General features: G+C 61.3%; 1 protein-coding gene across 1 annotated transcript; it reads right to left on the bottom strand.

Moving 5' to 3' along the window:
• Positions 1 to 2,321: 2,321 nt before the first annotated feature.
• Positions 2,322 to 13,992, bottom strand: LOC149914338 (lysosomal acid glucosylceramidase-like). The gene is made up of 11 exons (XM_090127283.1): positions 13,781 to 13,992; positions 13,051 to 13,140; positions 12,766 to 12,957; positions 10,651 to 10,797; positions 8,752 to 8,885; positions 7,483 to 7,655; positions 7,167 to 7,404; positions 5,093 to 5,317; positions 4,811 to 4,974; positions 4,584 to 4,709; positions 2,322 to 2,430 (listed from the first exon to the last, which is right to left on the bottom strand). Exons 2-11 carry the CDS (start codon positions 13,121 to 13,123, stop codon positions 2,322 to 2,324), a joined length of 1,581 nt encoding a protein of 526 aa, XP_089983409.1. The 5' UTR covers positions 13,124 to 13,140; positions 13,781 to 13,992.
• Between the last annotated feature and the right edge of the window lie 397 nt (positions 13,993 to 14,389).

Genomic DNA, 14,389 nt, shown 5'->3' with positions numbered 1-14,389 from the left:
GTAATCCCAGTAATCCCAGTAATCCCAGTGTGACCAGTAATCCCAGTAATCCCAGTGTGACCGGTAATCCCAGTAATCCCAGTAATCCCAGTGTGACCAGTGCTCCTCCCAGTAATCCCAATAATCCCAGTGCTCCTCCCAGTAATCCCAGTAATTGCAGTGCTCCTCCCAGTAAACCCAGTGATCCCAGTGCTCCTCCCAGTAATCCCAGTGCTCCCAGTAAGCCCAGCACTCCTCCCAGTAAGCCCAACGATCCCAGTGCTCCCAGTAAACCGAGTGCTCCTCCCAGTATACCCAGTAATCCCAGTAATCCCAGTGCTTCTCCCAGTAAACCCAGTAATCCCAGCAATCCCAGTGTGACCGGTAATCCCAGTGTGACCAGTGCTCCTCCCAGTAATCCCAATGATCCCAGTGCTCCCAGTAAACCCAGTAATCCCAGTAATCCCAGTGCTCCTCCCAGTAATCCCAATGATCCCAGTAATCCCAGTGTGACCAGTAAACCCAGCAATCCCAGTAATCCCAGTGCTCCTCCCAGTAAACCCAACGATCCCAGTGCTCCCAGTAAACCCAGTGCTCCTCCCAGTAATCCCAGTAATCCCAGTGCTCCTCCCAGTAAACCCAGTGCTCCCAGTAATCCCAGTATCCTTCCCAGTAATCCCAGTGATCCCAGTAATCCCAGTAATCCCAGTGCTCCTCCCAGTAATCCCAATGATCCCAGTGCTCCCAGTAAACCCAGCGCTCCAACCTCATAGCAATGACAGGACCCCAAACCCCATAGTGAGAGACAGGACCCCAAACCCCATAGTGAGAGACAGGACCCCAAACCCCATAGCAGGGGTGTGATGTGACCCCAACCCCATAGGAGGGATGGGACCCCAACCCCATAATGAAGGATGGGACCCCAATCCTATAGGAGGGATGGGACCCCGATCCTATAACAAAGGATGTGATGGGACCCCAACCCCATAACGAGGGATGGGACCCCAATCCTATAGGAGGGATGGGACCCCGATCCTATAACAAAGGATGTGATGGGACCCCAACCCCATAACGAGGGATGGGGCCCCAATCCTATAGGAGGGATGGGACCCCAACCCCATAGCAGGGGTGTGATGGGACCACAACCCTATAGGAGGGACAGGATCCCAACCCCATAGCAAGGGATGGGGCCCCAACCCCATAGTACAGGATGGGACCCCAACCCCATAGCGAGGAACGAGACCCCAACCCCATAGTGAAGGATGGGGCCCCAATCCTATAGGAGGGACGGGACCCCAACCCCATAGCAGGGATGCGATGGGACCACAACCCTATAGAGAGGATGGGATCCCAACCCCATAGCAATGACAGGACCCCAACCCTATAATGAGGGATGGGACCCCAACCCCATAGCAGGGGTGTGATGGGACCCCAACCCCATAATGAAGGATGAGGCCCCAATCCTATAGGAGGGATGGGACCCCAACCCCATAGTGAAGAACGAGACCCCAACCCCATAATGAAGGATAGGACCCCAGTCCTACAGGACGGATGAGACCCCAACCCCATAACAAGGGATGGGGGCCCCAATCCTATAGGAGGGACGGGACCCCAATCCTATAGGAGGGATGTGATGGGACCACAACCCTATAGGGAGAATGGGACCCCAACCCCATAGCAATGACATGATCCCAAACCTATAATGAGGGAGGGGACCCCAACCCCATAGCAGGGTGTGATGGGACCCCAACCCCATAGCGAGGGATGGGGCCCCAACCCCATAATGAAGGATGGGACCCCAATCCTATAGGAGGGATGGGACCCCGATCCTATAACAAAGGATGTGATGGGACCCCGACCCCATAACGAGGGATGGGGCCCCAACCCTATAGGAAGGACAGGACCCCAACCCCATAGCAGGGATGCGATGGGACCCCAACCCCATAGTAATGACAGGACCCCAACCCTATAATGAGGGATGGGACCCCAACCCCATAGCAGGGATGCGATGGGACCCCAACCCCATAGCGAAGGATGGGACCCCAGCCCCATAACACTGATGCGACCCCAACCCCATAGCAGGGCTGGGACCCCAACCCCCCCCATAAGGACGTGACCCCATCCGTGTGACCCCAACCCCAAAATCCCTGCGGGGGGGGGGGGGGGGGGATGCAGATGCAATTATCCAAAACAAAACCCCATTATTTTATGAAAACCCCATAGAAAACAGCACGGGGGGGGGGGGGGCAGCCTTGGATCAATCGGATCCCTGGGGTGACACGGGGGGGTCCGTCCCCAAAAGCCCCCCCCGGGGATTTGGGGTGGGGGGGGGGGGGGCGCAGCTACGCCCGGTGCTGCCATAGGAACGTCTGTATGGAGTCGGGGGGGGCGACGTCCTCGATGAGTCCGGCTGTAGGGTCAGAAATCCCAAAAGAGACGGCAGAGGGGGACCTGGGGGGGGGGTTGGAAATGGGGTTGGGGGGGGGGGTCTGGGTTGTGGGGCCGGGTTGGGATGGGGGTCGGGATTGGGGTCGGGATTGGGGTCGGGATTGGGGTCAGGCTGTAGGGTTGGGATGGGGGTCAGGATTGGGGTCGGGATTGGGGTCGGGATTGGGGTCAGGCTGTGGGGTTGGACTGTGGGTAAAGGTTGCGGGGTTGGGATGGGGGTCAGGATTGGGGTCGGGATTGGGGTCAGGCTGTGGGGTCGGGATTGGGGTCAGGCTGTAGGGTTGGGATGGGGGTCAGGATTGGGGTCGGGATTGGGGTCAGGCTGTGGGGTTGGACTGTGGGTAAAGGTTGGGGGGTCGGGATTGAGGTCGGGATTGGGATCAGGCTGTAGGGTTGGGATGGGGGTCAGGATTGGGGTCGGGATTGGGGTCGGGATTGGGGTCAGGCTGTGGGGTTGGGATGGGGGTCGGGATTGGGGTCGGGATTGGGGTCAGGCTGTGGGGTTTAACTGTGGGTAAAGGTTGCGGGGTTGGGATGTGGGTCGGGATTGGGGTCGGGATTGGGGTCAGGCTGTGGGGTTGGACTGTGGGTAAAGGTTGGGGGGTCGGGATTGGGGTCGGGATTGGGGTCAGGCTGTAGGGTTGGGATGGGGGTCAGGATTGGGGTCGGGATTGGGGTCGGGATTGGGGTCAGGCTGTGGGGTTGGACTGTGGGTAAAGGTTGCGGGGTTGGGATGGGGGGAGGGCTGCAGAGTTGGGATGGGGGTCGGGGCTGTAGGGTCAGGATGGAGAGAGTCGGGATGGGGGTCAGACCGCGGGGTCGGGGCTGTGGATCGGGCGGGGGGTCGGGCTGGGAGTCGGGGCGGGGGTCAGACTGTGGGGCTGGGATGTGGGTCGGGGCGGGGGTCGGGCTGGGGGTCGGGGCTGTGGGGCGGGCGGGGGGTCGGGGCGGAGGTCGAGGCGGGGGGTCGGGGTGGAGGTCGGGCTGTGGTCGGGGCGGGGGTCAGACTGTGGGGCTGGGATGTGGGTCGGGCTGGCGGTCGAGGCGGGGGTCGGGACGGGGAGTGGGGGCGGAGGTCGGGCTGGGGGTCGGGGCTGTGGGTCGGGCTGGCGGTCGAGGCGGGGGGTCGGGCGGGGAGTCGGGGCGGAGGGTCAGACTGTGGGGCTGAGATGTGGGTCGGGGCTGCGGGTCGGGCGGGGGGTCGGGGCGGAGGTCGAGGCAGGGGGTCGGGGTGGAGGTCGGGCTGTGGGTCGGGGCGGGGGGTCGGGGCTGGGGGTCGGGGCGGGGGATCGGGGCAGAGGTCGGGCTGGGGGTCGGGGCGGGGGTCAGACTGTGGGGCTGGGATGTGGGTCGGGCTGGCGGTCGAGGCGGGGGTCGGGGTGGGGGTCGGGCTGTGGGTCGGGCTGGCGGTCGAGGCAGGGGGTCGGGGCGGGGAGTGGGGGCGGAGGTCGGGCTGGGGGTCGGGGCGGAGGGTCAGACTGTGGGGCTGAGATGTGGGTCGGGGCTGTGGGTCGGGCGGGGGGTCGGGGCGGGGGTGGGGGCGGAGGTCGGGCTGGGGGTCGGGCTGCGGAGGTCGGGGCGGAGGGTCGGGCGGGGGGTCAGACTGTGGGGCTGGGATGTGGGTCGAGGCTGTGGGTCGGGGCGGGGGTCGGGCTGGGGGTCGGGGCTGTGGGGCGGGCGGGGGGTCGGGGCGGAGGTCGAGGCGGGGGGTCGAGGCGGGGGGTCGAGGCGGGGGGTCGGGGTGGAGGTCGGGCTGTGGGTCGGGGCTGTGGGTCGGGCTGGCGGTCGAGGCGGGGGGGTCGGGGCGGAGGTCGGGCTGGGGGTCGGGGCGGGGGTCAGACTGTGCGGCTGAGATGTGGGTCGGGGCGGTGGGTCGGGCTGGGGGTCGGGCTGGGGGTCGGGGCTGTGGGTCGGGCGGGGTGTCGGGGCGGGGGTCGGGCTGGCGGTCGAGGCGGGGGGTCGGGGCGGGGAGTGGGGGCGGAGGTCGGGCTGGGGGTCGGGGCGGGGGGTCAGACTGTGGGGCTGGGATGTGGGTCGGGGCTGTAGGTCGGGGCGGGGGGTCGGGGCGGAGGTCGGGCTGTGGGGCTGGGATGTGGGTCGGGGCGGGGGGTCGGGGCGGGGGTCGGGCTGTGGGTCGGGGCTGTGGGGCCACAGACCGGTTGAGCACCACGAGGACGATCGCGCCGTCGGGCCGCAGGAACGCCGCGTGCTCCAACTCACAGCCGCGGCAGCGCCGGGCGACGCGCAGCCCAACGCGCTGGGAGCCCTCGGGGATGAATTTACTGCGGGATGGGAACGGGAAGAGGATGAGGATGGGGGGGTCGGGGGGGGGTTCCCACCTCCAGCACCTCCGCGGGACCCCCGGAGCCGCCCCCAGCCCCACCTGAAGTGCCCCATATGGTAGAACATGGGTTGCTTATAGAAGACGCCCTGGCTGCTATCCACGATGATGGGGCTGTCCACGTAATTTTTACTCCAATTTGGCCCCCCCTCCAAATCCAGAGCCAGGTTCCAATCGGTCCAACCCGTCACGTAGTTGTTCAGGTCCTGTTTTGGGGAAGAAGAAGAAGAAGAGGAAGAGGAGGAGATGTTTGGTGAGGTGCCGTAAGGCGGTGAGACCCCCCCCCCCCCACACACACACAGCTCGTATTTTTGGGACCCCCACCGTCAGGATGCTGTGGCTGTATTTACTGCCGCGCTCCCAACCCCCCAGGATGACCCGGGGTTCCCAAAAATAGGAACCCGTGGAAGCTTCGGTGGAGAGGAGGAAATAATCGGGGAAGAGGTGGTGGGTGATGGACAGCGTGAGGTCGATGGGAGCCAGGAAATCCAGGTACCAATGGATGCCGATGCCGCTGATGTAACCGGCGGCCACGGGGTCTTTCAGGACCTGGGGAGAAAAAAGGGGGGCTGATCCCGCAGCCCCCCCCCACCCCAATACGTGGGGGGGTTCAGGGAGGGGTGGGGGGGGGGTGGGTTAATGGTTGGGGGTCGTGGAATGGAGGGGGGTGGGAGGTTGGAGGTTGTAGAAGTGTGGGTGCGGTGGAAGGGACTGAAAGGTGGTAAAAATGTGGGGTGGGGGGGGTGGAAGGGTCCTTAAAGGTCATAAAAACGTGGGATGGTTGGGTTGGAAGGGTCCTTAAAGGTTGTAAAAACGTGGGGTGGGATGGAAGGGTCCTTAAAGGTCATAGAAAAATGGGGTGGTTGGGTTGGAAGGGTCCTTAAATGTTTGGGGTGGAAGGGTCCTTAAAGGTTGTAAATGCGTGGGATGGTTGGGTTGGAAAGGTCCTTAAATGGTTGGGTTGGAAGGGTCCTGAAAGGTCATAAATGCGTGGGATGGTTGGGTTGGAAGGGTCCTTAAAGGTCGTAAAAATGTGGGGTGATTGGGTTGGAAGGGTCCTTAAAGGTTGTAAAAACGTGGGGGGGAATGGAAAGGTCCTTAAAGGTCATAGAAAAATGGGGTGGTTGGGTTGGAAGGGTCTTTAAAGGTCGTAAATGCGTGGGGTGGTTGGGTTGGAAGGGTCCTTAAAGGTCGTAAAAACGTGGGGTGGGATAGGAGGGTCCTTAAAGGTTGTAAAAACGTGGGGTGGTTGGGTTGAAAGGGTCCTTAAATGTTTGGGTTGGAAGGGTCCTTAAAGGTCGTAAAAACGTGGGGTGGGATAGGAGGGTCCTTAAAGGTCGTAAAAACGTGGGGTGGTTGGGTTGAAAGGGTCCTTAAAGGTTGTAAAAATGTGGGGTGGTTGGGTTGGAAGGGTCCTTAAAGGTTGTAAAAACGTGGGATGGGGTGGAAGGGTCCTTAAAGGTCATAGAAAAATGGGGTGGTTGGGTTGGAAGGGTCCTTAAAGGTTGTAAAAACGTGGGGTGGATGGGTTGGAAAGGTCCTTAAATGGTTGGGTTGGAAGGGTCCTTAAAGGTCGTAAAAACATGGGATGGTTGGGTTGGAAGGGTCCTTAAATGTTTGGGGTGGAAGGGTCCTTAAAGGTTGTAAATGCATGGGGTGGTTGGGTTGGAAAGGTCCTTAAATGGTTGGGTTGGAAGGGTCCTTAAAGGTCATAAAAACATGGGATGGTTGGGTTGGAAGGCTCCTTAAAGGTTGTAAAAACGTGGGATGGGGTGGAAGGGTCCTTAAAGGTCGTAAAAACGTGGGATGGTTGGGGTGGAAGGGTCCTTAAAGATCATAGAGCCATGGGGTGGGTTGGGAAGGTCCTTACAGATCACAGAGCTGTGGGATGGGTTGGGAAGGTCCTTACAGATCACAGAACCACGGGGTGGGTTGGGAAGGTCCTTACAGATCACAGAGCTATGGGATGAATTGGTTGGGAGGGTCCTTACAGATCACAGAGCTATAGGGTGGGTTGGGAAGGTCCTTACAGATCACAGAGCTATGGGATGGGTTGGGAAGGTCCTTACAGATCACAGAACCACGGGATGGGTTGGGAGGGTCCTTACAGATCACAGAGCTATGGGAAGAGTTGGGAAGGTCCTTACAGATCACAGAACCATGGGAAGAGTTGGGAAGGTCCTTACAGATCACAGAGCTATGGGTTGGGTTGGGAAGGTCCTTACAGATCACAGAACCATGGGAAGAGTTGGGAAGGTCCTTACAGATCACAGAACCATGGGAAGAGTTGGGAAGGTCCTTACAGATCACAGAGCTATAGGGTGGGTTGGGAAGGTCCTTACAGATCACAGAACCACAGACGATCTCCCAAACAGCCCCACCACTCCGCAGGCCTCACCACTTGCGCCCAGTAGGGCAGCATCACCCTCTGATCATCCAGGATGATGAGCCGCACGTCGCGGTGGGAGCTGTTGGCCAACGCCGGGCCCAGGTCCCGCGCGATGAAATCCCTCTGGTGCTCAGGGGAAAAACCCAGGCACTGGAAGGGATAGAAAACGATCTCCCCAGCCGTGGGTTCGTTGCCCGCCGTCACCGCCCAGAAAGTCAAGTTGTGCTTGGCGTATTCATCCAAAAACCTGATGGGCACGGAGCAGCAGGGTCAGCATCACGGCAGCCCAGCTCCTCGCCCTCCCCGAGCTCCATCAGATGCTCACCGGACGAAATAGTCGGCCCACGCTTTGTGGTATTTATCCCCCGGCTTCCCTTTCAACGTCCCCCTCCCCGTCATCGCTCCGTTGGTCTTCATCCACACCGGGGAGGTCCAGGGGCTGGCGTAGAGCGACAGCGGCCGCGCGGCCACCGCCTGAGCCGCCCGTAGGATGGGGATCTGGGGGCAGATAGGTGGGGTGAGTCCCCCCCCCAGGTTCACGCAGAGACCCCTCCCCACAATGTCATCAGTGGCTCCGTGTCCAGGTGGAGGCTGGTAATGAGTGGCGTCACCCAGGGGTCTCCCAGGGGGAGGGGTGCGGGTCTGATTTGGGACCGGTGCTCTGTAACATCTTTATCAGTGATGGAATCGAGGGCACCCTCAGCAATTTGATGATGACACCCAGCTGAGCGGTGAGGTTGGAGGATGGGATGACATTCAGAGGGACCTCGAGAGGCTGGAAAGGTGGGGCTGGGTGAACCTGATGAGGTTCAACGCGGCAAAGTGCGGAGTTTGGCACTTGGGCCGGAGGAATCCCAGGCATCCCTACGGACTGGGAGGAGCCCCTTCAGAGCAGCCCTGCACAGAAGGACCTGGGGGTCCTGAGGGGTGAAAAGCTGAACGTGAGGCAGCAGGGTGTGATTACAGCTGGGAAAGCAAATGGGATCCTGGGCTCCATCAGCAGAGGGGTGGCAGCAGGGACAGGGAGGGGATTGTCCCTCTCTGCTCTGCTCTTGTGAGGCCCCATCTGCAGCACTGCGTCACCCCCAGGACAAGAAGGACAGGGAGCTGTTGGAGAGGGTCCAGAGGAGCCACAGAGATGAGCAGGGCTGCAGCACCTCCCTGCAAAGACAGGCTGAGGGAGCTGGGCTTGTTCAGCATGGAGAAGAGAAGCTGCGGGGTGAATCATTGCAGCCTGCAGTACTAAAGGGAGCCCAAAAACAGGAGGGGAGTCAGCTCTTGGGAAGGGGAGATGAGAGCAGGACGAGGGAAATGGCTGGAATTGAGGGAGGGCAGATTTCAGTTGGATGTGAGGGGGAAGTTGTTTGCTGTGAGAGCGGTGAGGTGCTGGAACAGCTGCCCAGAGAGGCTGTGGATGGGCATCCATCCCTGGAGGTGTTGAGGCCAGGTTGGATGGGGCCCTGGGCAGCCTGGGCTGCTGTGAAACGCGGAGGTTGGTGGCCCTGCCTGTGGCTGGGGGTTGGAGATTCGTCATCCTTGAGGTCCCTTCCAACCCTGGCCATTCTGTGATTAACGTCCCCTCCCAGGGGGTCACCTTCATCCGCGTGTCCTCCTCCGTCAGGTTGAAGTGTTTCAGCTCAAAGTCGCCCTCCGTGTCGGCGTAGGTGTAGAGGCGCACCGAGAAGTCGGTGCTGGCCATGGGGACGCGCACCAGGTTGTACTCGATGCCTGTGGGTGGGGGGGGGGAATGGGGGTCCCCGGGGAGCACCCAAGGGTGCGGACACCCCATGTGCTGGTGGCCCATAGGAGAGGGAGCCCCCTGACCCCGTAACCTTGGGGTGGGGGGTCTTTGGGCACGGCGTAGGGGAGATCTTTGGGTATGAGGGGGTTGGGGGATCTTTGGGTAGGGTGCGGATGGGTTTGGGGTTGGGGATCTTTGGGTAGGGTGGGGATGGGTTTGGGGTTGGAGATCTTTGGACTTGGTGGGGATGAGTTGGAGTTGGGGGATCTTTGGGCACAGTGAGGATGGGTTGGGGATGGATTTGGGGTTGGGGATCTTTGGGCATTGTGGGGATGGGTTTGGGGATCTTTGGGCTTGGTGGGGATGAGTTGGGGTTGGGGATCTTTGGGCATTGTGGGGATGGTTTTGGGGTTGGGGATCTTTGGGTAGGGTGGGGATGGGTTTGGGGTTGGGGGATCTTTGGGTAGGGTGGGGATGGGTTTGGGGTTGGGGGATCTTTGGGTAGGGTGGGGATGGGTTTGGGGTTGGGGGATCTTTGGGTAGGGTGGGGATGGGTTTGGGGCTGGGGGATCTTTGGGTAGGGTGGGGATGGGTTTGGGGCTGGGGGATCTTTGGGGACAATGGGGATGGGTTGGGGGATCTTTGGGGACAATGGGGATGGGTTTGGGGTTGGGGGATCTTTGGGCACAGTGAGGATGGGTTTGGGGTTGGAGATCTTTGGGCTTGGTGGGGATGAGTTGGGGTTGGGGGATCTTTGGGCACAGTGAGGATGGGTTGGGGGATCTTTGGGTAGGGTGGGGATGGTTTGGGGGTTGGGGATCTTTGGGCACAGTGAGGATAGTTTGGGGTTGGAGATCATTGGGCACGGCGTAGGGGAGATCTTTGGGTATGAGGGGGTTGGGGGATCTTTGGGTAGGGTGAGGATGGGTTGGGGATGGGGTTGGGGATCTTTGGGGACAATGGGGATGGTTTTGGGGTTGGGGATCTTTGGGTAGGGTGAGGATGGGTTGGGGATGGGTTTGGGGGATCTTTGGGGACAATGGGGATGGTTTTGGGGTTGGGGGATCTTTGGGTAGGGTGGGAATGGTTTGGGGTTGGGGATCTTTGGGTAGGGTGGGGATGGGTTTGGGGTTGGGGGATCTTTGGGTAGGGTGGGAATGGTTTGGGGTTGGGGATCTTTGGGCACAGCGTAGGGGAGATCTTTGGGTATGATGGGGGTTGGGGATCTTTGGGACAGTGAGGATGGGTTGGGGATGGGTTTGGGGTTGGGGGATCTTTGGGGACAATGGGGATGGTTTTGGAGTTGGGGGATCTCTGAGCATTGTGGGGATGGGTTTGGGGATCATTGGGCACAGTGGGGATGGGTTTGGGGTTGGGGGATCATTGAGCACAATGGGGGTGGATTTGGGGGATCTTTGGGCTTTGTAGGGATGAGTTGGGGTTGGAGAACTTTGGGCACGGTGGGGGTGGGTTTGGGGGATCATTGGGCACAGTGGGACGGGTTTGGGGTTGGGGGATCTCTGAGCATTGTGGGGATGGGTTTGGGGATCATCGAGCACAATGGGGGTGGATTTGGGGGATCTTTGGGCTTTGTAGGGATGAGTTGGGGTTGGAGACCTTTGGGCACGGTGGGGATGGGTTTGGGGGACCTTGGGCACAGTGGGACGGGTTTGGGGTTGGGGATCACTGGGCACAGTGGGGACGGGTTGGAGATCTTTGGGGGGGATTGATTGTCACCCTGCCCAGACCCACCTTCATCAGAGAAGTAGGAGCGGATCAAGTGGGTCTGGGCCTCCTTGGGCAGGGACAGGATGTTGATGGCCGCCGAGTCGGTGACGGAGCCACCAAAACCTTTCACCTTCTGGTAGCGCTGAGCCGTGTCCAACGTCAGGTGGAAATCTGCAGGGGAAGGGAGGCCTTGGAGGTCTTCCCCAAGCTCAACGGTTCTACGGGCGGGCATAAGGTGGGATGGGATGGGTTGGGTTGGGGATCTCTGGGCATGGTGGGATGGGTTGGGGGTGGGTTGGGGATCTCTGGGCATGGTGGGATGGGCTGGGAGTGGGGATTTCTGGGCATGGTGGTGATGGGTTGGGGGTGGGTTGGGGGTTTCTGGGCATGGTGGTGATGGGTTGGGGTTGGGGATCTCTGGGCATGGTGGGATGGGTTGGGGGTGAGTTGGGGATTCCTGGGCATAGGTGGGATGGGTTGGGGATCTCTGGGCACGGTGGGATGGGCTGGGGGTGGGTTGGGGATCTCTGGGCATAGGTGGGATGGGGTGGGTTGGGGATTTCTGGGCACGGTGGGATGGGTTGGGGGTGGGTTGGGGATCTCTGGGCACGGTGGGATGGGTTGGGGATTTCTGGGCATGGTGGGATGGGTTGGGTTGGGGATCTCTGGGCACGGTGGGATGGGTTGGGTTGGGGATCTCTGGGCACGGTGGGATGGGTTGGGTTGGGGATCTCTGGGCACGGTGGGATGGGGTGGGTTGGGGATTTCTGGGCATGGTGGGATGGGTTGGGTTTGGGATTCCTGGGCATAGGTGGGATGGGTTGGGTTGGGGATCTCTGGGCATGGTGGGATGGGTTGGGGTTGGGGATCTCTGGGCACGGTGGGATGGGTTGGGGATCTCTGGGCATGGTGGGATGGGTTGGGTTGGGGATTTCTGGGCACGGTGGGATGGGTTGGGGGTGGGTTGGGGATTCCTGGGCATAGGTGGGATGGGCTGGGGATCTCTGGGCACGGTGGGATGGGGTGGGTTGGGGATTTCTGGGCACGGTGGGATGGGGTGGGTTGGGGATTTCTGGGCACGGTGGGATGGGTTGGGGTTTGGGATTCCTGGGCATAGGTGGGATGGGTTGGGTTGGGGATCTCTGGGCATGGTGGGATGGGTTGGGGGTGGGTTGGGGATCTCTGGGCACAGTGGGATGGGTTGGATGTGATTTTAGAGGTCATTTCCAACCATAATGGTTGTGATGGGTCAATGGTTGGACTCAATGATCCTAAAGGTCTTCTCCAACCTTCGTGGTTCTATGAGTGGGCACAGTGGGATGGGTTGGGGTTGGATTGGGGTTTGGGATCTTTGGGCACAGTGGGACGGGTTGGGGTTGGAGATGGATTGGGATTGGGGATCTTTGGGCACTGTGGGATGGGTTGGGGTTGGATTGGGATTGGGAATCTTGGGGCACAGTGGGATGGGTTGGGGTTGGATTGGGATTTGGGATCTTTGGGCACGGTGGGATGGGTTGGAGATCTTTGGGATGGGTTGATGGTTGGATGTGATCTTAGAGATGATTTCCATCCTTAATGACTCTTCGTTGATCACAGTGGTTGTGGGGCAGAGGTTGGACTCAGTGCTCTTAGAGGTCTTCTCCAACCTCCATGGTTTTATGGGCAGGCATGGTGGGGTGGGATGGGGATGGATTGGGATTGGGGGTCTTGGGGCACAGTGGGATGGGTTGGGATTGGGAATCTTGGGGCACAGTGGGATGGGTTGGGGATGGGTTGGGATTTGGGATCTTTGGGCACTGTGGCATGGGTTGGGGTTGGAGATGGATTGGGGATCTTTGGGCACGGTGGGATGGGGTGGGGTTGGAGATGGATTGGGATTGGGGATGTTCGAGCACAGTGGGGTGGGTTGGAGATCTATGGGGCACAGTGAGATGGGTTGGGGTTGGGGATGGATTGGGATTGGGGATCTTTGGGCACAGTGAGATGGGTTGGGGTTGGGGATGGATTGGGATTGGGAATCTTTGGGCACGGTGGGACGGGTTGGAGATGGATTGGGAGTGGAGATCTTTGGGCACAACGGGGTGGGTCCCAGAGGTCTTTCCCAGCCCCGATGGCTCCACGATGACCCCAAAGCGGTACCTGAGCTCGGGGCGTTGCGCTGGAAGCTCCCCTCACTGCGCTGCAGCCGCTTCCCAGCTTTGCTGCTCTCGTATTTCACGAAGCCGCCCTCGCTCGGCAGCACCACCGGCTCCACCGCGTCGCAGTAGGCAGCGCTGCACACACACACCAGCGAGCCGTGCCCGAAGTCCTTCGCACTGCAGGGCCGCCCTCCTGCAGGGGGAGGACACGGGGCAGCCCCCAGCCCACCCCCGGCTGCCCGACCCATCGCTCTGCACCCCCCCCCGGAGCCTCATAGCCGCTCACCTGCAACTTTTGGGGTCACCTGCAGCAGCAGCAGCAGCAGCCAGCCGAACGCACGGGCACAACCGGACCGCATGGTGCCTCGGATGGACGCTGTGAGTTGAGTGGGGGGGGGTCACCGACAGGCTCCCCCCAGCCCCACACAGGTGCTGGAACCCAGGTTGGAACAGCCCTCGGTGTCACCACGGAGCCCCAGGGGACCCCCACCCATGGGTGCCTTCTGACGCTCACAGCCGCCCACACCGCGCCCGGCGGCTCCGTGCGCTCCCATCCTTTCCCTCCCACTCCTTTCTTTCCCCATCTCTACCGATGCTGCCCTCTCCCCTCCCCACACCCCGCGTCCGACGGCAGCTTTGGGGTCTCCACACGGCATGGAATCGGGGGGAGGGGGGTCTGCATGAACCCCAAAACCCCCCGTACCGTGGGGAGCTGCCGGCACCCCGGAGCCGGCACCAAAAAACTGACATTCTTCGGTGACCCCACGTTCCTCCAACGCACCCCCCGGCCACCCCAACGTCCCCCCGCTCCCCTCAGACCCCAACAGCGGATCTGGAAGAAGCAGATCGGGACAAAAACACCGCAAAACCCCGCAGGATGGGGAGCCGGGAGGGATGGGGGGCACCGTTGCGCCCACCCACCGCTACAGCACAGCGCGCTCCGCCCGGTCCCGTTGCCCCCCATTGCCCCTCACTTCCCCATCGCCCCCCATCTCCCCATCGCCCCCCACCCTCACCGCAGACGATGCCCTCCCCGTGGCCGTGCAGGACGCGCTCTGGGCGCAGCGCGGTGCGATGGGAGGTGACGGTTTTTCCTGCCCGAGCAGGAAAGGTGAGTCCCGGCGGCGGCCCACGGCGTTGGGAGCGTCGAAGCCGGAGATTCAAAAAGAGATTTTGCAACGCTGCCCCAATGGGAAGCTTTCCACGTTCCACCGCAGAGTTTGTAGGATTCACCTGAATCCCGACCCGGCATCGCTGGGGGGGATGGGGTGGGGTGGAGGGGGATGGGGTGGAGGGGAGGGGGGTGAGATGGGTGAGATGGGTGGGATGGAGGGGGGGGGGTGGGGGTAGGATGGAGGGGATGGAGGGGAGGGGGGTGGGGTGGAGGGGAGTGGGGTGGGATGGAGGGGAGGGAGGTGAGGGGATGGAGGGGAGTGGGATGGAGGGGAGGGGAGTGGGATGGAGGGGAGGGGAGTGGGATGGAGGGGAGGGGAGTGGGATGGAGGGGAGTGGGAGAGGGGTGGGATGGGAGTGGGAGAGGGGTGGGATGGGAGTGGGAGAGGGGTGGGATGGGAGTGGGAGAGGGGTGGGATGGGATGGAGGGGATGGAGGTGAGGGGATGGAGG

This window comes from Phasianus colchicus, chromosome 30 (assembly GCF_987193195.1).
Source record: "Phasianus colchicus chromosome 30, bPhaCol1.hap1.1, whole genome shotgun sequence".
NCBI classification, from domain to species: Eukaryota; Metazoa; Chordata; class Aves; order Galliformes; family Phasianidae; genus Phasianus; species Phasianus colchicus.
Note: the sequence above shows the minus strand (reverse complement) of the source record. Positions and strands in the feature narration are given on the sequence as shown.

Coding starts and splice junctions, on each gene's coding strand:
- LOC149914338 (XM_090127283.1), bottom strand. CDS start 13,123: ATGCGGTCCGGTTGTGCCCGTGCGTTCGGCTGGCTGCTGCTGCTGCTG. Junction 5,318..7,166: donor TGCCCTACTGGGCGCAAGTG/GTGAGGCCTGCG, acceptor TTTTCTCCCCAG/GTCCTGAAAGACCCCGTGGC. Junction 4,710..4,810: donor TACCATATGGGGCACTTCAG/GTGGGGCTGGGG, acceptor CCCATCCCGCAG/TAAATTCATCCCCGAGGGCT.